At 36.2% G+C, this 26,577-nt stretch overlaps 1 protein-coding gene across 1 annotated transcript in view; it reads left to right on the top strand.

Annotated features, from left to right (window-relative positions):
* Positions 1-26,577, top strand: part of TIAM2 (T cell lymphoma invasion and metastasis 2) — a 530,409-nt gene that overhangs the window by 92,427 nt on the left and 411,405 nt on the right. The window contains 3 exon segments of the mRNA XM_025381328.1: positions 1,548-1,616; positions 4,459-4,677; positions 5,456-6,922. Of these exon segments, the coding sequence (XP_025237113.1) occupies positions 1,548-1,616; positions 4,459-4,677; positions 5,456-6,922 (1,755 nt within the window).

Below are 26,577 nucleotides of genomic sequence, written 5' to 3'. Positions count from 1 at the left end.
ACTGTGTTCGCACCACTACACTGCAGCCTGGGTGACAGAGTGAGACCCTGTCTCAAAAAAAAAAAAGAAAGCTTTTATTATTAGACCATGGGAGATTAGGTTAGAAGAATGATGGAGAGATACTTGTGAACTCCTGGAAGCAAGCGATCCTCCCAAAGTGCTGGGATTACATGTATGAGCCACTGTGCCCAGCCTAAAAGCTCCACCTTAAACTATGTAAGCAGTTATATGTATTTACTTTATGAGATACCCGTTTAAGTTACAGTTTTTACCTAGAAACTCTGATTCAGGAATTTTGTTATCAAGTTTATTGGGTCAAAACAATATATATATTGTTTTTCCAAATTAAAATGTATTTGAATTCATGAATTATTTGCATATTATAAGAGAAGAAATACAGTATGTTGACTTCTGTAACTTAAGTTCTTAGATGTTGGGTAGAGTTTTTAGCAAGACTAAAAAATAAATTTGTTGTCTGAGAATGGTTGTAATTTATAGGTCATGTAATTGTAAATGTTTTAAATTACAGTTTAACGTGTAATAGGAAATTGATACAGATTTTAATAACTTTATTTTAAATATTGAAAAGTTTAATTTTCTCTATTTGTGATTTCAAAATTAAATATTTCAGAAATTTTTAAGTTATTATTTCAAAAATCATAACCATATAGGCTTTATAAAGTTCCTTATTAATTTGTTGAAAAATCATGTATTTTTATTCTTTTCTTTTAGCCACTTTTTTAAACGTAGAAAAGGTATATCTTATTAAAAATATTAAATATGTGTATCATATAATTTACCACAAAACTTAGTTACAATCAGGATTGTGAGAAGAGGAACAAACCTTGAATATCAAAGTAGATTTTATAGTTTAAAATTATTTTAGTCATTATTTTCTAGTTGAATGTAATGGTAGCTTTGTATTTCAAAAAGTGCAAAGAAGCAGATTTACAGTGTGATATTTAAAATGATTAAAAAGCTGAGCGCCATGGTGTGTGCCTCTGGTCCCAGCTATTCGGGAGGCTGAAGTAGCAGGATGGTTTAAGCCAGGAGTTTGAGATCAGCCTGGGAAACATAGACTCGGTATCTAAAATTAATAATGTAATTGAAATCATTAAAAAGTCAATATTAAATAGAAGATTTGCTTCAGTGCTTAAAACATAATATGTGTTATCCAAAGAAACAGAAACATTTTGATCTAGTGAGTAAACACGCGTATCAAATAAATAAAATGGCATATATAAACAGTTTACCTGGCTCCTATTAATCTTTGATTTTACAGCACCATAGACCATGCTACAGGACTTGAATGGGTAAATAAATAGGATGTTCTCATAAATCAGGATCTCTTTGCTTTACCTAGCTTATTAGGGATCAAATAAGGCAGCATATATAAAAGCCATTTTTAAAATAGAAAAAAAATATATAAATATGAGGTTGTAGTCCATTTTAAGAATATGAAGTTTCGTTTGTAGCTATTTGAATCTTTGATTTAAAGTAAGTAATTTTTCTTGTGCTATTTTTTGGGTTCTTTTTTTTCCATGTAGGTTTCATGCCGCCTCCAGTTCCCCCACCTGTTGTGCCACCCCCTGCAATTCCACCAGTAGTACCAACATGTAAGTTTTCTACTTTTAGAGTTTTCTTTACTCATGGTAGTGTTAGTTTCAGTGTGTCAGTTCTCATTCTTGTGAATTACTGTTAATATTTTCATTATGAAAGCTTTAAGACAAATGCATGTTAGATAATTTCTGAAATATTAATGGTAAATGATAGTTCTTATTTAAATTTGCTTGATTGTCTTAAACTGTCTTATGATTGGTTTTATTTTAGTCAAAATTCAGAGAATGTCCTCTCATCCTATTTGTGTTTTTTGTTTTGCTATGTGTATTAAATGTCTTAATGTTAGTCCAGTCCTGCCCCAGTCCTCCCTTTTTTTTTTCTCCTTCAGTTTCTTTAGTGTTTATGGGTTAATGGATTTTTTTACTTCTAGTCAGTTGCATTTTTTTTTTTTTTGAAGTGTAAATTGTTTCATCTTTGGATGGTGGGAGACCTGTGTTGCCTCCCTGTCACATTAGTTTTGAGAGCTACTTAGCTTTTTGGCCCAGTACATCCCAGACAAATCTTGTGTTTTCCTCCCTCCAATCTGAGAGTCGGCCATTTTTCCTATTGGGGTACGTACGGTATCTAGAGAATTCACTCTGGGTACTAGATTCTCATTTTGCTCTTGGGTTTTCATTGAGTCTAGGAATTTTTAGTGGACAGAACTAGAAAATGTGCATTTTGAACAGAAAAAAATGAATAAGCACTATTAACAAATTAGCTACTTTGATTTTTATATTTGCCTGTGTTCTCATATACTGAAAACAGTAACATGATTGCTTTTCATTATTGTACAATACAGACATACACATAGTAGTTTGAAAGTAGTGTTACTGCCAACAAGGCTGCTGGAAGAAACTAAGATTTTTCTCCCACTTTTTTTTATCCCAAAGGTGTATAATCATAACTAGGGATACATGTGCATGTGTCTATAAATATTTGTTTGTTACATGAGTAACCTATATAACAAACCTGTACATGTACCCCTGAACCTAAAAGTTTAATAAAAAAATGTATAATGAAATTACTGTTTATCAGGGTTAACTGAAATAAATCTTTCATTTGTAGTTGTGGTGCCAGTTTCATATGTGATTTTTTTTTTTTTTTTTTTTTTTACATTTTTATGGGATATACACTCTAGCCTACTTGGTTTTGATATCTGTATTTTCTTTACTAGAGTAGACATTTCAAAAGTAATGCAACACAACAGTAAATACAGACATTTATTCATTTCCTTTTTCCTGTCATTGGACGTTACAGAAATGCTTAATATACCCTTTTAGTAATTTTTTCATTCTAGTCTACTCTTTTTGTACATTAATTCTCCAAGCTTCTAAAAAACCTTTAGTAATTTAGGGAAGACTACCTCAAAAATTAGACTTGAAGAGTGTATGTGATATATAAAGATTTTAACTTTTGATTATCTAATTCATTTTCCTTGTATTCTTAAATTTTGTCTCCCTTTCAGTGTTTACATAGCTTTAAAATTTGGCCGGGCATGGTGGCTCACGCCTGTAATCTCAGTACCTTGGGAGGCCAAGGTGGGTCAGAATTGTTTTAAGAAAACCTAGAAGTAGGAATTAGTGGCCGGGCGTGGTGGCTCAAGCCTGTAATCCCAGCACTTTGGGAGGCCTAGGCAGGTAGATCACCTGAGATCAGGAGTTCAACACCAACCTGGCCATCATGGTGAAACCCCGTCTCCACTAAAAATACAAAAATTAGCCGGGTGTGGTGGCTCACGCCTGTAATCCCAGCTACTCGGGAGGCTGAGGCAGGAGAATCACTTGCTGAGATCACGCTACTGCACTCTAACCTGGCCAACCCAGCGAGACTCCATCTCAAAAAAAAAGATAGGTTTAAAAGTGTTTCTTTTTGTTATTGTTGGTTCATTAGGAAGAATTGTTTATTATTTCTGAAAATTAGACAAAGTGTTGAGAAGTCATTTCTGAATTCACTATTCACAGAGGGTAACGAGAGCCCACCTCCCAATTTTTTCCTAGTTCACTAATTTTGGAAAATATGCAGTCAATTAATGGAAAAAGAGAAATAGTTGTGTGCCAGATGCTATCCCAGTTGCCTTTACTGTCTCATTTAATTCTCTTAATTCTCATACATGACCACAGATGGTTTTATTTTTGTAGCTCTTGTATGCTAACAGTTTTTCCCGGGTAATCTAGAGTTACATATGAAGATAAAACATTTCCTAAGTTCTACAAGTATGATTTTACAGTATTCTAAGTGACATAAATTGTACTAAAAATTTTAATTGTGTAATTATTTTATATTCCTCTGGTTGTGTTTTTTAATATGTGTGACAAATGCCCTTAGGGGTATCTCTACCCATTCTTTAAGATGGAAAGTTTATAGCTTCATATTTGTAGTCCACCTTATGTATTCTCATCTGATGAGTTTCTAACTTCATTTGATAAAAGGTAATGCTAAATGGATGTTAGGACCTTAGTACATTGTAATTGCAGGGGGATTGGGCAGATTTTCATACTCATACATTTCAGTCTGCACTAGTCATTTCTGTATGTTTAGACATTCACTTATCTGGCATTCCTAGAAAATTATTAATTTTTTTGTTACTAGAATTTACTTTTTTTGAGTGCTGGTCTTAACATTTTTGGTGAAATATTTCTGAAAATTGTTCGTTTTCCCTATTTTTGGATAAAGCTTTCTAAATGTAATTTAGCCTCTTCATGATGACTCATTTTGTCATTTGAGCATTGGTTATTATATATAGTGTGCTTAGTAATACAGAGATGCCATTATAAATTAAATACTCAAACTGCCAGAAAACTTAGCACATGAATTGACTCATTAAATCTGAAATATGTTTTTCTCCTTTTTAAACAGCTTTAGTGCAGCCGTCATTATCCATGACCCCGGAAACTGTGAAAGATGTTGGGTTTGGTAGCCTTGTTATACCGGGTGGCTCTGTTGCCAGCAATCTTGCTACTTCCGCTCTGCCAGCTGGAAATGTTTTTAATGCTCCAACTAAACAGGCAGAGCCTGAAGAAAAAGTACCTCATCTGATAGACCACCAGATTTCTTCTGGTGAAAACACCAGATCAGGTAAATAATAATAAAATTTAAAAAAAATTAAGTCTAAGCTAGGTTGCCCCTCTGTATTTGTTGTTTAATTCTGGGGTAGCATGCATTTGTAACCACTTCAATCTACAAATGCTGAAATATTGCACTTTTTAAAAAAGAGATCACTATGTCCTAAAATTTCTATTGGAAAAAAGTGGCCTTCTGTTCAGGATAATCTGGATTTCAGTTCCATTAAGACCCTCACACCACCACCCCTTTTTTTCGTCTTATTGGAACTACTTCAATGTGTTGTCAAAATAATATTACACAAAATCTGTATACTTACCGGAAGATAAAAATGAACAAGTATTGGGTGTAAATAACTTCTACCAGGAACTTACTTCTAATAGGTATTATCCAGCTAGCTCTAGAAGATAAATATGGTGTTTGAAAGCAGTAAGTCCTTTTTCTGTAGTCTTACTGTTGGTACATTAAGAATTATGGTTTAGAGGCACTTGACCTTGATGCCTGTTTGAGTCTCTTCCAAGTGTGCTTTCCTTTCTTTTCTTTCCTGTCCTAAAGCCTTTTAAATCTCCACTTGTGTTCTTAAAAAAAAAAAAAAAAAAAGAATTATGGTTTAGAAAGGTTTTTATTAAAGGTGGAAAATCAGTATAATACCTGACATTTTTGTTTAACTTAAAAAGATTTCATGTAGTAGCTAATGTACCTTGATTACTGGGGGATACAAGTAGCTGATTAAGCTAAAATTGTTGGAAACTTTTGACTGTTATTTTGAGTTTTCTGTTTTCTTTTTTTTTAGTGATTCCAAATGATATTTCAAGTAATGCTGCAATTTTAGGAGGACAGCCACCAAATGTGACAAGCAATTCTGGAATTCTGGGAGTCCAAAGACCAAATGTATCAAGTAATTCTGAAATTCTTGGGGTCCGGCCATCTAATGTTTCCAGTAGTTCTGGGATTATTGGAGCCCAACCACCAAATATTCTAAATAACTCTGGAATATTGGGAATACAGCCACCCAGTGTGTCAAGTGGTTCTGGACTTTTGGGAGTGCTACCCCCAAATATACCTAACAATTCTGGACTTGTAGGAGTACAGCCACCAAATATTCCAAATACTTCTGGACTTCTGGGAACACAGCCACCAGCTGGACCTCAAAACTTACCCCCTTTAAGTATCCCTAATCAAAGGATGCCCACAATGCCAATGTTAGACATTCGTCCAGGACTAATACCACAGGCACCTGGGCCAAGATTCCCTTTAATACAGCCTGGAATTCCACCCCAGCGGGGAATCCCACCCCCATCGGTACTTGATTCAGCTCTTCATCCACCACCCCGTGGACCTTTTCCTCCAGGAGATATTTTTAGTCAGCCAGAAAGACCTTTTTTAGCTCCTGGAAGACAAAGCATAGACAATGTTGCTAACCCAGAAAAAAGGATACCACTTGGGAATGATAACATTCAACAGGAAGGAGATAGAGATTACCGGTTTCCTCCTATAGAAACCAGGGAAAGCATTAGTAGACCTCCCCCTGTGGATGTTAGAGATGTGGTTGGGCGGCCTATAGATCCAAGAGAAGGTCCTGGACGGCCTCCACTAGATGGTAGGGATCATTTTGGAAGACCTCCTGTAGATATAAGAGAGAATCTTGTGAGGCCAGGTATAGATCATCTTGGTCGAAGAGACCACTTTGGCTTTAATCCTGAGAAGCCCTGGGGGCATAGAGGAGATTTTGATGAGAGAGAGCATCGGGTTCTACCGGTCTATGGTGGTCCAAAAGGCTTACATGAAGAAAGAGGTAGATTTCGGTCTGGAAACTATCGATTTGATCCTAGAAGTGGTCCTTGGAACCGAGGATTTGGACAAGAAGTTCACAGAGATTTTGATGACCGCAGAAGACCCTGGGAGAGGCAAAGGGATAGGGATGACAGAGATTTTGATTTCTGCAGAGAAATGAACGGAAATCGTCTTGGACGAGACAGAATTCAAAACACTTGGGTTCCCCCTCCTCATGCTCGGGTTTTTGATTATTTTGAAGGGGCCACTTCTCAACGAAAAGGTGATAATGTGCCTCAGGTTAATGGTGAAAATACAGAGAGACATGCTCAGCCACCACCTATACCAGTACAGAATGATCCTGAACTTTATGAAAAACTGACATCTTCAAATGAAATAAACAAGGAGAAGAGTGACACAGTTGCTGATATAGAAAGTGAACCAGTGGTAGAAAGCACAGAAACTGAGGGGACATAATCATCACTCAGTAGGTAAAAGATACCTTTTGTAAAGTTGTCATCTCTCTGTAATAGATAATGGCTGACTGGACCATAGTTGTTCACTTTTGTCTGCCAGAATTAAGTTAATCTGATGTTCATGTTCACCTTTCTCTTAAAATAATTGTACAACTGACTTGTATAGACATTGTTCTTAATATGAACATGGTAGGTAAACTTTTTTTTTTATTTTTCTGATAAAATATAAATGTTGGCCCCAGATTCTTTTAACGTCAAGGAAATGAATAACAGCTTGTCAGAGACTTCCTATGGAAGAAAGAATTTTTTAGATAACTATCATTAGGTTGGATATGGTAATAGATATATTTCAGAATAGCAAGTCGTGGTATATCTTATCCATATCTTTAGGCTGCTGCAGAATTTTAAGGTTATAGATAAAGCTGTGATATTTTATGCAAAGACTGGCTCTAGGTATTTGAGGAGCACAATACAGAGATTTTAAAAAGTGATTTTGTAAAATCTACACTATGGTCTCTGTTTCTCCAAAGTAAGTGTTTGTGATTTGTTCCTCATACTGCAGTGAGTAAAAAAGACACAAGAAAACAACAACGTAAATATTAAAGTACGTTTCAATGTTGGGTGAATTTTGTTTTTAGATGCCAATAAAACTTATTTGTTTGATAACAGTGTTCTAGGAATTGTATTTTTTTAACCTATAAATTCTTAAAACCTTGAATTATTACTAGCATGTGCTTATATTTTGCAAAAGCTTTCTATCGTAACAACAATGAAGAACTATGTGGTGGAAAAAGCATGTACTTTGATATAAAAATCATGCAGCCTCCTCAGTATGTGTATGATATCTGTGTATGTTTATTGTGGAAGTCGTGTAGCTTTTTTCTGTTTCTCTGTATGTCCGTCTTCATGCACATACAGAGAAAATAGAAAGTTGAAAAAGTTTAGATAATAAAATAGTCTTTAAAATCTGGTAGAAAATTGGAGAATGTGGGTAATTAACATGGGTTATAGTTAAAGCTCTTAGTCTTGATGAAGGTAAAATAAGAGATATTATAAAGAGATACATCGGTAGTTTGGCAGTTCTATTTTTAATATAGATAAGCAGGAAGCCAGTTTTAGCATGGAGCCAAATTTCACATAAATGCTTGCATTGCTTTGTTTCACACTATATTTGCTATTCTGCATAGGTAGTACTGACACTAAAGTACTCACTGGTCACGTGCCTGGAGTTAATTTCTTAATTACACAAAATGTGTAGTGGTGCTGGTGGACTTAAAGACATTAGTATGTATACCAGGAACAAAATACCCATTATGTGTTTTGTAGGACTCTGGATAACACTGTAGCCTCCAAGGTAAACTGAGTAGGAAAAAATTGGGGGTTGGCTTCCTGTTTGTTTTTGCTTTTAATTTTTATTTGCTGTTTGTTCTCGTTTAGGTTTTACTTACATACACAGATATAACACCATTGGTGTTTTTTAGTTTCTAATGGAAGGCTTTTATTTGGTTCTATGAATAGTCATTTTGTTTCCAGTGCCTTCCCAGCAGCAATTCATCATTTGCTCTGTTTATCCAAAATTTCTAAGCAAAGATAGCTCCAAGAAATGATAGAATACACCAGACATTTAAAATTGGATTGGTCTTGCCTAGCTCTGATGACCTAGAGAGCTATAAAAACTTTAAGGTTCCTGGCCAAAAATAAAAAACGACTTACAAGTTCTGAACAGAGATAGTACAGTATTTAGTTATTTAGAAAAGTAAAGAGTAAAAATATTTAAATGGTATTTATTTCCAAGGTAATTCAATTCAATCAACAATTTGAGTTGGTTTCAGCTCTTTTTTCCTTAGGGTAATGAGGAAAAACTTTTACATGGATGCAAAGTTTTAATGTTCAGGAAATATTGGCTTTGCCCTTAAGGAAATTGTATTGGCTGAGATTTCTCTCAAACTAGTTTAGTTGTGTTTACCATTATTAAAATTAAGTGACAGTCACTTGGATTAAGTAGCAATGAAAAGCATAAGACTTTCTAGTGATTTTTGATGCCAAGCTTTTTATCACTGTTGGGCCTTCATGTGTGTACTTAAAAAAAAATGTGCAAGCATTGCACTGGTTTACAGATTCTAGTGGTGAAAGTTACCTAACCAGTTACCCTTACCGTATCTAGAAACCAATCTTGGAAATGTGTGATGACACTCTTTTAAAATAGTTGAAAGAAGTTATCATGTGCTTGTTCTTATGTCCTTGTTTTTTGTTGTATAGAATTTAAGTGAAAGGAGATTATCTTCATTCAGAATTTTCAAAACTCATAATTGCATTTGCCATTTTTTAAATGATAGGGAGAAAAGTTAATTATCTTACTTTGATACATTTGGCATAGGACCTATCACATTTTTTATGCTTTTGGTCACAATTTTGTCACTAGAATACTAGCAATTAGAAATGTGCAAGGAGTAACCTAACCACTTTAATACATTGGTTTGAAGTGTTGCAAGCAGTGATAACTAGACACCAAATCACGTAGTGTTTTAATTTGTGACATGTTAGTGATATGCCTTTCTGCAGTATTAGGAAACAGAACCCCTGATTTTTACATTTTTGTCTGTATTTAAACATTTCATTAAACATTAACTTGTGTTCTTAGCATAAATGCATACACTGATAGAAACTTACTTTGCATCATATTATAGGTAGAATATTCCTTTATTTTAATTTTACTTCAATAAAGGGTAGACAAATAATTTGAAAGTATTGGAAGATGAAAATACTAGAAGTGTGAAATTATTTAAAACTCTGGAAGTAACTCCATATAGTATTTAATTGATAAAAATGCATTCATTATTTAAGCTATTGCATTCTTACCAGAGCAGTTCCTTTTGTCCTGAGAGTTTAGTTGCTTCATTAAATTTATTTGCCATTTTTCACTCATATGAAATATTATAGTTTAAGGAGCCACACATTTAGGGTTGTTTGGGGGTTAGGGGATGTTTTGTAAATTTAAAAAGGAGAAGTCATCTTTTTAATTTGAAAAAGTACTTTTTAAATAAACACTGTATTTCGTGGGATATAGGGTGCCATTGATTGTAAGAAACACCATTCAGAAGTAGACAGTGTTTCTAATATGACATGCTAGTGATTATAGATACATTCCTAATTCAGAGATAAATGTGAAGTTTCTTAGTATCAAATAAATACAGTATTATTGAAATGGACTTTCAGTTTAGTGAGAGTATATGAACATTACTGTTACTCAGTTAATTTGAATAAATTTTCTACCAGTCTAAACTTTTTTTTTTTTTTTTGAGATGGAGTCTCGCTCTGTCACCCAGGCTGCAGTGCAGTGCTGTGATCTCCACTTACTGTAAGCTCTGCCTCCCGGGTTCTGGCCATTCTCCTGCCTCAGCCTTCCAAGTAGCTGGGACTACAGGCACCTGCCACCATGCCCCGGCTAATTTTTTTTGTATTTTTAGTAGAGATGGAGTTCACCGTGTTGGTCAGGATGGTCTCGATCTCCTGACCTCGTGATCCACCCGCCTCGGTCTCCCAAAGTGCTGGGATTACAGGTGTGAGCTACTGCACCCAGCCCAGTCTAAACTTCGATACACACACACACACACCTCACCCCAAGTGATTTAGAGAATATTTTGTTTTTCCTCACTATTATATCTTTTATATATATATATATAAAAGATATCTATTAAGCTTTCTGTTCTTTATATATATATATTAGCTATCTAACATAAATATATATCCAACATAATATATATTTGTTAGATGGGCACAACCTGTAATGAACAAGAAGATTCTAAAATTAAAACTTCATTATACCTTATGTGCCTTCATCATCATTACTTTATTGGGTGCTATATTAATAAAATACTTGGCTTTTAACTTACAAAGAAAACTTTAACATATTTCTCTTTAAAAATATCTTACTTACATAATATATAGAAAGGCAAGTATCTTTATATTCATTTTTAAGTTAGGCAAAATAAAGGTCTAAATTATTTGAAGTGGTCATACTATGGTGTGGCACAGAATTATAAATCTTTAATATTGTTCATGCTGTCGTTTTATATATGATATCTTTTAAACTAACAAATTGTAGACACTGAAAATTTGTTACATCTGAAGAAAAATATTAGTATAATTTTTAATGGAAGGTTTAAAAAAAAGAGATGTCTTGATATCCAGCAAAACTTTCTAAAACTAGAACATTTTAAAATTAAGAACTCAGATTGTTTTCTTTTGGTGGAAAGGCATACTTTAAATACGGGCACATAAATATTGAAAGCAATTTGAGATGTCCTCTCTCTGTGGTCCTCAGGCAGGAAATATATAACAGAATCATCTGTGGAGCTCTCTGAAAATATTTTGGTGGGGGGATGGGGAGTAGAGGATGATCACCACAGACTTACTAATTCAGGATCTCCTGAGGGTGATAAATATATATATATATATAAAATAAATGCATACATGCACCTTCCTGTGTATATATGGTTTTTTAAATCCCCACATACCACCATTTTAGATATATTAAAATATATACGTCTTTATTATACTGTGCACTTGAGATTCTTAACATTTTTTAAAATTCAGATATTTTAGTTACATGAAAGTATGTTTAGTGTTTCAACAAAGCATACAGTTAACTGGCAGTTGGTGTTGGAGGATGAATCAAAAGTAGAGAAGTCAGTTATCACAGCTTAAATTTAAGCATTAATCTAAAGATGAGTTATAGCAAGAAAGGGATGGAAGGAAGCATATGAGATGGTTTTGTAGGGAAGTATTTTTTTGTTATGCAAGTGAAACTTTTTAATGGAATACCTCAAGGAAAATTTACTTGATACATGTAATTAAATGTTTTGATTATAGAAAGAATCTCTTTGGAACAATATTTTAAGTGTTCAGGGTCTAGAAGTAATGTTATTAGTAAGACTACTTAGATGTGCATGTCAAAACTAATGCAAATCAGTGATTTATTTGGGCATGAGCTTTGCTTAGGCATTTTTCATCCCCTCCACTTAAGTTCCTCCTTTTTCATCAGGCTCTTTTGCTCCCATATATACACTTAGAATGACTCGGGCTTCTTCTTGTCAAGTTTATTCACGATACAGAACAAATATTCTAATTAATTTGTAAAATATATATTGTATATCAAGGGATGGAATTGTGCTAATGGGCTAATTTCATATTGTATGGAAGACGTTAGATGCTTCAGTTATTGAGAGTGTTTTTGCATGGAGCTCAATAGATAGTTCAAGTATATTGTATTTGAACAGCAGTGGTGGAAATACAGCACCTGGTCGTCCTGTGTTTTGTTCCCTACCCTCTCCCGCCACTTCCATCCCCACCCCTGTGGGCAGCTATCATTGTTTTGTTTTATTTTTCTGCCTTTCTCAGAATTAGCCTCCAAATCCTTCTCATAGAGCACTCTAGGCTCCTTTTTGACCCCATCATTCCAGGCAAGGACTATCAATTGGATTTGTTGTTTGCATTGAAAGTCATTTGCTGCCCCTTCACTCAGTGATTATTTCTGACATCATTTCTAGCATTTAATTACCTCAAGTCTATGAAATAAGCTTTCTGTTCTGTAAATGACCAGCTGAGGAAGAAAACTAAGAGGAATGGAAAGACTTAACATTATTGGAACACTTTTTAAAATAGCACAAATTTTATTGCCCTTGGGTTTTTAAAACTGCCTTTAACAACAGCTAGATGTGTGACTTTGGACAAGTTACTGAGCCTCTAAACATGATTTGTTATTAGCTAATCTGAGGGGCTATTTTCATTATTAAAGATAGTATTAGCTAATACTAAATGCACACATGCTATGTGACAGGAACTGAAATAATTGTATTACCTGCACAATATGATCCTTATGACAATCCTGTAAGGTAGTTATTACTTCACTGTTTTTCTGAAAAGAAACCCAAGTCACAGATTTAAGTTACTTTGCAGACTCACAGTTTTTAAGTATTGTAGTGAAGATTTAAACACTGTGTACCAGATTCAAAAATTAGTGTGTACCATCTGATAAAGTGCCTGACGTGATAGAGGCTCACCAGATATTAGGCAGTGTATATGCAGAAAAACATAACCCAACCAGCTGTATGTTTACAGCCACAATTAACCACCAAATTGTTTTCATTGTTACAAACATAGATGGGGCTATCTCCTTTTCCTATAGCTAATTACTTAAGTTTGATTTTCTTAGATCTCCCTTCTTTCTTTTTCATTTTTCTTTTTCTGTTTCTTTTTTGTTTTCTTTCTTGAGATGGGATCTCGCTCTGTCATCCAGGCTGGAGTGCAGTGGTGCAATCATCGCTCACTGCAGCCTTGAACTCTTCTGCAGCCTTGAACTCTTCCCAGGCTCAAGTGATCCCTTCTGCCTCTGCCTCCCAACATGCTGGGATTATAGGCATGAGCCCCTATAGGCACCTGGTCCCTATTTTCATGATAGTTTTTTTTTTTTTTTTTCCCTTAAAGTTATACCATGGCATAATATTTTTAAATTTCTTAATAACTGGCTATTTTGGAGGCAGGCATTTATGTTAAGATTTCTTTTTGAATACACTTTTTTCCTGCAAATTAAATAAAATTTAACACTCATATCTTTTAAAATGCTTGGTAAAGCAGAGCCAGTGATTGCTTACAAATCTATATTTTAGGATTTGGTTTTGGCAGCTTCTTTCCAAAATTTAACATTTATACACTGCATGTATAACTGAAACCTAGTACCATTTTCTTGTGCATAAAACTCCTATTTTAGGAATATTCCATGGCTTGAATTAAACGAAATGTGTCATTTTTACACATAGTAAGCATTTAGTGTTAGTGTTTATTCACCACTTACATTCATATGAAGAGTTTCGAAACTAGTCTTTGTCCTTGGTGGCAGTGGATAATTTACAGTTCTTTTACCTTATTAGAATATATAACCTGATTTTGTTTTTTTTTTTTTCAAGTCTTCTATTCAAGTCACTAAACTTTATCTTCATACAAGGTTTAATCCACAGCATGTCATGATGCTGGCCTTTGATAACTTTTTTCAAGAGTCCTTGGACAGATGACTTGACCATTGTGGCCATATTCTTACCTAATCCCCACATTGGAGAATGTGTTTATCAAGTTTATGAGTTATATTTCCACTAATCTTCGTAAAAGTAATTTTCTTGCTTATTACATGAAATAAATGTTCTTGCACATGAACAAGCATTTTTTAATAACGAGTCTTTATTACTGAACTAAGTTTATACGTTAGCAAGGGTTTCAGTAAAATTTATTGAATATTTTAATTACAGCCCTCTGTTTTCATACATTTTGGCTAGCGAAATAGTCTGTTACCATAGGTTTAATGCACTCTCTACAAGGAGAGAGGGTTTTGAGGGTGGAGAGACTTGAACCTGTAGTGTGGCAGGCATTCTACAAAATATATTTCAGAAATACCCTATTTGGTAGGCTTTGTTATCTTTTCTTTACAAGTAAAGAGGCGAATTCAAAAGATGCCTATGGTTGGTTACACAGCTTTTGATTTGCATCGGTATTTGAACCCAGGTTTTGCTGACTTCAGTGCTTTACCGTAAAAGATGCTTTTTTAGAATGGTAGATTTTAAGACATAGTGTGTGTAATTAGTTTCCTGGGCCTCCTCCAACAACATAGAAAAAACTGGGTAACTTAACACAACATTTATTCTCTCACAATTCCAGAGGCCAGAAGTCCAAAATCAAGGTGCCAGCAGGGTGATGCTCTATGAAGGCTCTAGAGGAGAATCCTTCCTTCCTTCTTCCAAACTTGAGGCATTTCTCAGCAATCCTTGGTGTTCCTGGCTTGTAGATGCATCACTCCAGTATCTGCCTCCATCACCCTGCAGCTGCCTTTCCTTGTATGTTTTTGCTTCATCTTACCTGTGTGCATGTCTGTGCTTGAGTTTTCCTTTGCTTATGAGGACATCAGTTATGTTCGTTTAGGAGCCTACCCTATTCCAATGTGGTCTCATCTTAATTACATCTACCATGACCTTATTTCCAAATAAGGTTACATTTTCAGACATGGTAGTTAAGATTTTAACAGATATTTTGGGGGTGAGAGGACACAATTCAGTTGATAACAGCCTGTGACAAAATTGGGTAAATTGACAAACATCTTAAACACACAACACAGTGGAAGAGGCAGGCACACTGTAGAGTGATGAAATGCATCTTTCTAGAAATTCCATTTTAAAATTATTTTGTGTTATGAAATTTAAATACCTAATACATATATTACCATTAAACAGGATAGTCAGCACTACCTAATTTTTTAGCTGAATTTGTAATGTCCATACGTCTATGTTTCTTTAGTAATACTTGAACTAAAGGAATTTGCAAAGAAAACCCAATAATATTAGTATTACATAAAAAAACTAGTTACTGTGGATTTTTCTTCCATCCAGAAATAATACTGACTTTTAAAGGTGGAGTTTTTAGACTTCAGTAAACATAGCTACCCTGAAAATGTGCAGTAAGTTGTATCTTTTCACTTCTGTATGTCAGTGCTTTGAAAGAATGGACAATGTTAGCATTTTGTTTTGTCTGCTTATTAAAATTTTCTCCCTAGTGTGATGTGGCTATCATTTTGCCATTTCAGTGTCATGTTAGAAATGGTTGTTTTATTTACCAAATAAATTAACCAATTTGTTCAATATTTTATATATTAGAAGGTTAATACTTTTTTACATTTTCTCACAGTTTATCTAGCAAAATTTATTTGATTAAGTAAAAAACAGCTTTGGGTCTGACTGAAATCCAACTTATGTAAGTATATAGGTCCTTACTAAGTAGGTGCCTTTTAACAAGGACCCCTATAAGGTTTTTTTTTTTTTTTTTTTTTTTGAGATGGTCTCGCTCCGTCACCGAGGCTGGAGTGCAATGGTGCGATCTCGGTTCACTGCAGCCTCCGCCTCCTGGGTTCAAGCAATTCTTCTGCCTCAGCCTCCCAAGTAGCCGGGACTACAGGCACGCGCCACCATGCCCTGCTAATTTTTGTATTTTTAGTAGAGACGAAGTTTCACCATATGGCCAGGCTGGTCTCGACCTCCTGACTTTGTGATCCTCCCACCTCAGCCCCTCAAAGTGCTGGGATTATAGGTGTGAGCCACCGCGTCCGGCCCCCCTATAACTTACATGGAAATCTGAATGGAGGATTCTGTTTTTTGTTCTGTTTTGTTTTTGAAGAGCACCAAAGCAATTAAAACACTGCTTGGCACATGGTACTATGTAGGTATTCACTGTTGCTTTAATTGTCAATAATGGCTATTGGAGACTGGGACATCTTAAGTGTTGTAGATTAATTGCAACCAGTTAAGGAATTAGGTATGCAAATTTGAGTATACAACCCAAAGTTTGGGGAAAAATGGAGTTGTATAGTTCTATCTCCAAAGCCTCAACTTTTTGAGCTCTATTTGTGTTTCTGGTCCTTAGTACCAACCTTTCAACACAGCTGTCTAATTCACTAGGCTATTGACCTGCTTCCTGTCATCTCAGGTGGTGGGTCTATCACGGAGAGATGACTGTGATGTAATTTCAGGAAAAATGATTAGCAAGTTTTCCTTCCTTTTGTTAATTGTCTAAATATGTCGAGATAGTAATAATTTACTGGTTAAGACAGTGTAGCTGATTTTCTTACTCAATTAAGTAGGAAAATTTGAAGAGTAGATTTTTTCCGTGGGACTTGAAAGAGGCCGATTCTTTTGAAATGGAAAAAAGAGTTAGATATCTTTTTCCCATGAAAATATTCATGATAAAGAAGTTATCACTGAAATAAATTAACCATTTCCTTAAATTGTGTCTGACTCAGTCCATTGTATGAAACACCATATTTAGACAGTTTTTAAAGGTTGTTATACTTCTCCATATGATACAGAGAATTTGCAAAGCATGTTTAGAGCCATTTTATCCCAAAGTCTGTCAAAATTTGAGACCTTAAAAGAGGTATCTATTTGGGGAGAGAAATGAACTTATTTAACTAGCACTGATAGCAAAATCTGTGCAGTTATGAAATGTAGGGATTCTAGGTACGTATATTCTAATACCGGAATCTAGTCATTCGTAATAGACGGTTTAGGAAAACAGTAGGGATCTTGGCCCCAGTAGGAACCACAGAGCCCCAACAATGATACTTATCTGTACTTTTAAATGTAAAGCAGTCATTTAATTTCTTATCAGAGCTTAAAAACATAACAGGTGGACTTTTTCGGGGATAATATTGTTGCCCTCACATTTCACTTAATAGTAAGGGTGTGTGTGTTAATGGATGAAGGAGAAATTCTGATGTAGGGGAGGGTTCATTATAAGTTATGGAAATAAAGACACTAGGTTTTTTGTCCCAACCAACCTCTTTAGCTGTGTTAGTATTCTAGTTATCCAATGACTGTAAACAAGAGTATGACCTTAGTATTTTTCTAAGCCAGCAAGCATCAGATGGAAGTGATTTTAAGAGGATATGTAGGAATTGTATTGCCATATCTTGTATAGTCATGATATCTACATTCATATAATTGAATGAGGCTAACACTTTGTGGTTAGTCATTAAGTCCTTTCCGGTATTTTATGGGTATTTTTGTTTTTGCTTTTCCAGAGGAATACTTTGCCACTTTTCCTTTTGTTCTAAGCAGTTACGATTGCTCTTCATTCCTTTTTGTAGCTTCAAGTGGCTGGTGACCTGGTGGAAAAAGAAAGTAATTATGGAACACTGCCTTTTGTCTAGTTGTTTGTAAAATACCTACCTAGGCACACTGAACAAGAGCATCTATTACAGCTGGGAATGGGTGAGCAGGGTTTTTTGTTTGTTTTTTTTTTGAGATGGAGTCTCACACTGTTGCCCAGGCTGGAGTGCAGTGGCATGATTTTGGCTCACTGCAACCTCTGCCTCCCAGGTTCAAGAGATTCTCATGCCTCAGCCTCTTGAGTAGCTGGGATTACAAGCATGCACCACCACGCCTAGCTAATTTTTGTATTTTTAGTAGAGACAGAGTTTCAGCATGTTGGCCAGGCTCGTCTCGAACTCCAGACCTCAAGTGATCTGCCTACCTTGGTGTCCCAAAGTGCTGGGATTACAGGTGTGAACCACCATGCCTGGCCTGAGCCAGGTTAATTTTTCATGATAAGGACTTTTAATTGCTCAACGAGTAATCTGACTTTACTTTTGTTTCTCCCTTGGCTATTTACATTTTTAGCTTAACATTTCAAATTAGTTTCTAATATTCTAATACAGCTCATAGTTGGAAATACATGTGTCTGTAGACACATACACATATATGCATGCGTGCATATGCGTGTTCTGTACCTTATCCTTAACCTTCAAGGAAGCCGTGTAGATTTTCTTTTGATCTTTTTTTTATTACGGTGCCTTGAGTATTCTCTCAGGAATTAGACAACTTAAAACCAGTATCATCTTTCTCTACGTAAGTCTCACATCTGTTTACCAAATTCTCAGCATTTAGGTTGTTTTTTTTTTTTAAACTTATATATGCATGCATTTTATTCTGAATGTATGCCCGTGTCATAAGTTTTGTTACATCAGTTTCTTCTGGGATGTCTTTTTTTTCTGTGCAGCCAGGGAACAATTGTGGTTTAGGAATAATTTCTTTCCTGCGAGGATCATCTCCATGTAGCTGAGGGATCTTACATACAAATTAATCTGACCGTGAGCTCTGAAAGGACAGTGGCTGGCACATCTTGGGTGTTTCATTCACCTGGGTGTGCTCAGTGACTGGAGAATTTACATCTAAACCCTTGAGTTCAGCGTTATTCCCTGTGTATTTAAACATGTGCAGGAAGAATTAACATTTTTTTTGGGCCACCAGCCCTGTGTCTAGCCTATTGTTTGGCCTGGGCACGCCTACCAACTCCACCCTGTAATGTCAAAATGGTACACATTGTTTCTGTAAAGTGACATCTTTCAGATAACTTGGTGATCTTTTTGTATATGCCTGCCTTTAATGGCCTGGGCTTTTTCACGAGTGTTCTTGAGTGAACATAACAACTTGAACCTCTTGATTTGCATGGTTTTGTGGCATTTTCCAGGTCAAAAGACTAACTATCAAACCATTTTTACTTCAGTCCACTTACAGGGAGAGCAAGAACTAGATTGTTGAAGCCTGATACGTTTTCTCATCGGGAACAACTCAGTCTTCATTAGTATAATGACATCTGGGCGGGGTGGTGGCTCACGCCTGTAATCCCAGGACTTTGGGAAGCTGAAGTGGGCAGATCACTTGAGCTTACGAGTTTGAGACCAGCCTAGGCAACATGATGAAACCCCGTCTCTACAAAAAATACAAAAATTAGCCAGTCGTGGTGTGCACCTGTAATCTCAACTACTCGGGAGGCTGAGGTGGGAGGATCACTTAAGCGCAGGAGGTTGAGGTTGCAGTGAGCCATGTTTGTGCACTCTAGCCTAGGCAACAGAGGGAGACCCTGTCTCAGTAAATAAAATATAGAATAATGATATCTGTAAATTCTCCAGTAACCAGAGATTAGTACTAAATGTATACTCAGTGTAGAGGAGAGTAAGCAAGAGAACCACCTATAATTTTCAAAGCAGTAATACTACTGAGAGCTGGCTAAAAAATACACTAGCCTTCAGTCATTTTTGAGTCATTGATTCATATTCTGATTTATTATAGCCTAACAGTGCTCTTTCAAATTAGTACCCAGTGCTCTTAGTTGCTTGGGTACTGTGGTTCATTTTGGGGATTTGCTTTATCTACTTTGTTTGGACCAGCTGCCAAAAGTTCATTGAGACTGTACAAGGCTTCCGAGAGAGAGCAGATGTACCCATGGCTGAGAGTGAAAAAGCAGTGGACAGGCATGTGTCCGCTATTGGCCTTCGACCTTTTTGAGTCAATGTTTCAAGCAAGGAGAAACCTTTCTTCTATTGTGCTTTTTTGTGACTTTTTAAAGCTATTTTATGGACTTACTATTGGATATGACGGTTTGTTAACCACTATTCTCAACTCCTTTGTATCATGCTGATGAATGCAAAGTGAAGTACTTTTTTTCAGTGAGTCAGTGCGCATGTTCAGGATTGATTCATGGGAATAAAAATAACGTTCCGCTAGTTGTGTATTAAGAGTACATATAGGGCATGTTAAACAGAAGGTTTCTTGTGATTTTTTTAAAAACTCAAAATCTTAAAAATCAAGTATTTATCTGGTTGGGGAATTAAGCCCAGGAAAGAAAAACCTCTAGGATACTCCTACCCATACAGCCTGATGCACACCCTTGAGCCCTCTTTAATATTACAACTTACTGAGTAAATGAGAATGCATAGCACTCTCAATGCCTTCGTGCCACCCTAATGATTGCTCTACCCTTCTGCTTTCAAAAGACAGTACAATCTGTAATTTACCTCTGTAACAGGACTATTGAGACCCTAACACCTTTGCTTCTGGCTTTCCCAAATCCTTCTGCTCTTAGTTTTCATCTGTAATTAAGAATCTTTCAAGCCCCAAAGGACGGACTCACATCCTTCCTTTCCCACAACTTGAACAACAGAAAAAACCCTGAGCCTGGGGAAAGTTAACATTATAATGTCCATCAGTATTGGAACTTACCTTCTTGTGCTACCACACTCTGGTTTTTGTCTAGATCCTTGAAAATAAAACGTAAAAGGTGCACCAACATTTCTTTCCCTCTCCCAAGAGACAGATATGCTCTATCTTACAGCTGTGGCATATCCATTAATCTATCCCAGAACTCTACTGCTTAGCCAATGTTTTTCACATTTCTCCAGGCAGCCACTGTAAGTCACAGTTTTAGCATTAGATCTGAAACCTATTCTTCATTGCTGATCATGGAGCAATTTACCACATCTAATTGTATGCCTTTATTAACAGTCGTTAATGTTAGTTTGCAGTGTCCTTTTAGTTTGTACTGCACAATTTAGTACTTAGGATGATTTGTGAATTGTTACGTTACTGCCCCTTGATTCACACCATATACCAATACCATTCTTTGTCTTCACTTGCCTTGAGATGCAAAAGTCACATCTTGCACAACTTAATCATTCACATGTTTATGTTCCTGAGTTAGTATTTTTAAAGGAATATAGAAAACATTTATTAGCTCTAAATTTTATAGATGTCATAATGCCCTAATGATATTTTAGCCTTTTCACCTCTGTATAGGGAAAGGAATCCTTAATGGAGATGTTAAATGGAATAACTGCAACTTTTGCCAATTGTTTTAGTTTTGACCTTGTCAAAATTGTTTTAAATCATTGTTAAAAACATACTAATACATGGCCTTTAAACCCAGTTAATTTTTTTCAGATGTTAAAACTTTATTTTTTAAAAAATGTTAAAGGGGCAATTTATTTTTATTGAACTGCTTTGAAAGAAGAAATTTTATAAGGGAACAGAATTGAAGTCAGAAAAGGACTCATATATTTGTGTTATTTTCAAAAGAAAACAAAACTAGTGAGAACCCAGTACAAAGATTGTTTTAGAAAAGCACAAGCATTGTTTACCACCTTAATATATCCAGATTTTTTTTGAAATCAAGTTTTCGTGTTTATGAAATAATGGGCCCAGAGATGAATATCTAATGTGTTCCAAATGTATTAGACTAAAATATCCTGTGAACATGGAAATCAATGCATATGGCCTTTCTGACTTTTTAAAAAATTAGATCCATATTGTTAAGAAATGTAAAAACAGCCTGGACACTGCGGCTCACGCCTGTAATCCTAACACTTTTGAGAGGCCAAGGCAGGCAGATCATTTGAGGCCAGGAGTTCAAGACCAGGTTAGGCAACATAGTGAGACCCTGTCTACTAAAAGCAACTTTAAAATTAGCCAGGAGTGGTAGTGTGCACCTATAGTACCAGCTGTTTGGGAGGCTGAGGTGGGAGGATTGCTTGAGCACAGGAGTTCAAGGCTGCAGTGACCTGTGATGGCACCACTGGGTTCCAACCTGGGTGACAGAGCAAGACTCTGTCTCAAAACAATGAAATAAAACAAAAACAGTCTCATAAATATTTTCACTTTGGAACTTGACCCAGTCAGTGAGTTCAAACCTAGTATTTTTAATTAATTGAAGTGTCTAGTGTAATAAAATCTGATTTGCTTAATGTTGGCTCTGAAGTAATTTGACTTAATAACTTGTAACAATAGATACAGAGTTGTTTTTCTGTCTGTAGCTTAAGATGTGAGCTGGGTATTGAAAGCCTTAGATTTGCTAACTATAATTGAATTATTTGTGTCTAGACTGTTCTTTGGCATGTTTCCAAATCATTTTTATTTCCTTTGGGAGAATAGAGACATAACAGCTGTAGAGATGACCATGATTGCTGTGTGAACATGATTGCCTTCAGTAAATGTGTTTGCCTACTTGGATATAGGCCTGCATATTATTTTTGGAGTCAGATTTTGGGTAAAGCTCATGGGCTTTTTCTAAATGCTCCCTATCTTAGACCATCAAATGAGGCATCAAGTGTGCAGGTCAGGTTGCAGTTAGAGATACATTTGAATGATATCACCCACATTGGTCTTTGGAATATGGAATCTTTTTTTTTTTGTCCTTTCATTAGTACATGTAGCAGATCTGAAAGAGAATTCAGCTTGAATTTTCTCTGTTTGGAAGATAATTGGTCATGTATCCAAAGCACTTCTCTTTTCGTACTCAAGTTAACTTCAAATGGTTGTAGAGCCTTCAGTGTTTTTATTTAGCCATAGTGAAACTGATTATGACCAAAGTTGGCTTCTGTCTAATAGAAAATGTTATATTTTTGAAAATGTGCAGATTTTGAGGTTTATCACAGGTGAGAATCTGTCATATCTGAGATTGTTGTTTCAGCATATTTTAGAGTGATACTCATGTTGAGATGCATTAGCTCTCTTAAGGAAAATATTGCTACGTGCAGATTCAGTTCTGTGAGCTGCACATAAAGGTGCTTCAGTCACTTTGTGATTGTAGGAAAAAGAACTTTCTAGGGCACGGTTTTATAGTTTTGTATCTTGGGAGGTTTTTGGTTTGTTATTGTTGTTTTTAATGATTCTGCTATCACCCAGTCTGTAGTGCAGTGGTACAATCATAGCTCGCTTCAGCCTTGAACTCCTGGGCTCAATTGATCCTCCCACCTCAGCCTCCCAAGTAGCTGGGATTACAGTTGGGGGCCACTGTGCCGGCTGGGGGATATTTAAAGACATAAGTTTCTCTGCAGATCACTTTCCTTGTTAACAATGCTGACAAACACTAGGAGTTACTATCTTACATCTGGTCTCTTCACTTTTATGAGTGCCATGGAACTCATAAGTTGTATTGTGAGCAAGTGTATTTTCAATCTTCTCAGGAAACTTAAGATTGTTAAAACAGATTTTTAAGAAAAAGACTGTATTTTGAAGATAAGGTTGAAGGGAGATTCAGTTAGTTAGAACATCTTTGGATCTGTTGTTTCTTACAGTGTGCAGTAATTAAGCTTTCAGGACACAAGGTACAAATACTAGTTTTTCTGTATACCGAGCACAGATAATAATACAGACTCATCTCCAGCAGTATAGGAAAGTTCATGTGACAATTTTTCAAAGGTGATGCCTAATTTTAAACACCAGATTATTTTTGTGTCTTAAAAATCAAAGTGTTGATTGTAATGGATAGGGTTTGGGGTAAATAAAATATAGAAGCCATCCTATTGAAGACTTTACAAAATTATGATGAAATAGTATGCTCTGGTTAAAAAAGATACATTCAATTTCTAACCTTAAAACTCTTGTTTGGGCAAACAAAAAGGTGGGTCCTCTAAGGGTCAGAACACTTTTCAGGATGACCCTGTTTCTTAAGTTGTTGGAAATAATAGTTTGATAAGGTCCTTCAGTTCCTTCTTCATGCCTCAGGTTCCTTTTGTGTACTGTTTTCTGGAGAGCCCATAAAGGTACGAGACATACACTTGCCTTTTAAGTCTAGGAGGAGTAAAAGTATTTCTGATACCCAGTTTTGCCTTCCCATAGGTGAATTTCACCAAGTTATTCCAAAACTTTTCTACTCACCACAACACATGCCACCTTTACCACCTTACTTCCCTCCCAGCAGAGAAACTTGCCTCTTTTCCTTATGTAACTAGTAGATGGGACTATAGTAATTTGTTTTAGTAACCTCTCAGCTCATTTAAATAATCTGGTTTCTGTCTCAAGACCAGTGGTTCTCAGCTAGAGTTGATTTTGCTTTTTCTCCAGCCGGGGGACAGTTAGCAGTTTTTGGAGACACTTTTTGGTTATCACAACTTGGTGTGGGATGCTGCTGGCATCCAGTGAATATTAGATTAGGGTGCTGCTAAATATTCTATAGTGCATAGGGCAGCACCACCCCGTAACAAAGAACTGTCTCCACATGTTCAGAGTGCCCAGGCTGGGAAACCTTGCTCTAGTTTTAGACATATCATGCTGTAGGTTCTAAGCAACTTTTTCATTATTCTGGTTCACTCAGAACACTGCTTCATCAAATATCTTCTCTTTCCGGTATTTTTTTTATTTTTTATTTTTTGAGATGGAGTTTCACTCTTGTTGCCCAGGCTGGAATGCAATGGTGCTATCTCAACTCACCGCAACCTCTGCCTCCCGGGTTCAAGTGGTTTTCCTGCCTCAGCCTCCCAAGTAGCTGGGGTTACAGGCATGCACCACCACACCAGGCTAATTTTCTATTTTTGGTAGAGACAGGGTTTCTCCATGTTGGTCAGGTTGATCTTGAACTCCCGACCTCAGGTGATCTGCCTGCCTTAGCCGATCTGCCTGCCTCAGCCTTCCAAAGTGCTAGGATTACAGGCATGAGCCACTGCATCCAGCCTTCCTGTATTTTTTTTTAACCTCTCCCTCTTCACTGACACCAAGTGTTCCTATTAACGTGCTCAAATCTCTCACTTATAAAAAAGAATAAAACCTCTCTCTTTTCTAGTTACTGGTCTGTTTGTTCTTTTGTAGAATGATCTTTGGGAAGAGTGTTTTCATTTATTTCAGTTTCTTCATCTCTTATTCCTTAGTGCACTATCGTTTGCTTTTTACCCCACCAATCCATTGAAATTTCTTTCCAAAGTCACCAGTGATCTATTGACCAAATTTAGCAGCCATTTTCATTGCTTGTCTTACTTGATAGCACCACAACATTTAATGTTAGTGACTACTTTCTTGAAACTACTCCCTTGACTTTACAAACCACTCTCCTGCGCCCATCATCAATGTTTCTTCTCTGAATTTTACAACTTCCCATGTGGTTCCATCTATTCACATGTGTTCTTGCCCACATGAGCTCCCTTAGGACCAACATACCAGTGAGTACACCTTTGATACCCAGGTCTGCCTAACTTTCTACCTAGATACCCTATAAGCATCTCAAGCTTAATCTCTATATTTTCTCTTCCAAATTCCCACCAAAAATGTTTTCTCTTTTCCCAGTGGTTGACATTCCCATTCTTTCCATTTCCTAAGTTAGAGACTAGGAAACTATTCTCTTTTGCTCTCGTAACATCCCTTAGTAACAAAGTGGTTAGGATTTTTACTTACTAAATATAACTGAAATTTGCATTTCCATGGCCTTGATTCAGTCCTTTTTTTTTTGAGACGGAATTTCACTCTTGTTGTCCGGGCTAGAGTGCAGTGGCACGATCTCGGCTCACTGCAACCTTCACCTTCCCAGTTTCAAACGATTCTCCTGCCTCAGCCTCCCAAGTAGCTGAGATTACAGGAGCCTGCCACCACGCCTGGCTAATTTTTGTATTTTTAGTAGAGATGGGTTTCACCATGTTGGCCAGCCTGGTCTCGAACTCCTGACCTCATGATCCGCCCACCTTGGGCTCCCAAAGTGTTGGATTACAGGTGTGAGCCACCGTGCCGGCCTTGATTCAGTCCTTCATTGATGGTTGCAGTGGCTTCAAAACTATCTTCCAGGCTCAGTACTGACAAAGACATCTGCAGTGCTTACCAGAGTATTTTTTTCCAGAATTTTCCTAGGTAAAAAGAGAGCGTAGCATCTGGAACTACATTACCGGAGTTTGAATTGAGGGCGAATCATTTTTGTTTTGGGTGCTTCAAAATTCCCAGTGGTAATGAACACGTTAGTACCAATTTTATAAGGTTGATGTAGGGTTAAGCGACTGAGTACATGTAAAGCACTTGGAACAGTTCTGGATACATAATGTTAGCTGCTATTACTTTATACGATCATTAATGTTGTAATACACATCTGAACACACATACCTACTGAAAGTTCTTCATTTCTGTGATAACCTACCAAATAAAACTTAAACTGCTTATTCTGACTTGCTGGACTCATCATAACCTAACTGTTTACTTTTCCAGTTTCTTCTCTGGTCTCTGCTGTAAATACCATGTGTTTCAGCAATTTGATACTCTTAGAAGTTCCTCCAGAGTGCTTTTACTGCTTGACTGTTTCTTCTCCCTGAAATGCTGTCCCCATCTCCACCGTGTAGACTCCTACTTAGTTGACCTGTTTGCTTTTTCTATTTTAACCAAATGAGCTCTTTGAGGACAAAGATCTTATTCATGCTTATAATGTCTGACTCATAGTACACATTTAGTAAAAATTTGTTGAAAGCGTAAACGAACATTTAAAAAATGAGAAGAGACTTGGCACAGTACAATTCCAGCACTTTGGGAGGCTGAGGTAGGAGGATTGC

The sequence above is a fragment of the Theropithecus gelada genome, chromosome 4 (assembly GCF_003255815.1).
Source record: "Theropithecus gelada isolate Dixy chromosome 4, Tgel_1.0, whole genome shotgun sequence".
In the NCBI taxonomy this organism is placed as follows: domain Eukaryota; kingdom Metazoa; phylum Chordata; class Mammalia; order Primates; family Cercopithecidae; genus Theropithecus; species Theropithecus gelada.
This window is presented reverse-complemented; position numbering and strand designations above follow the sequence as displayed.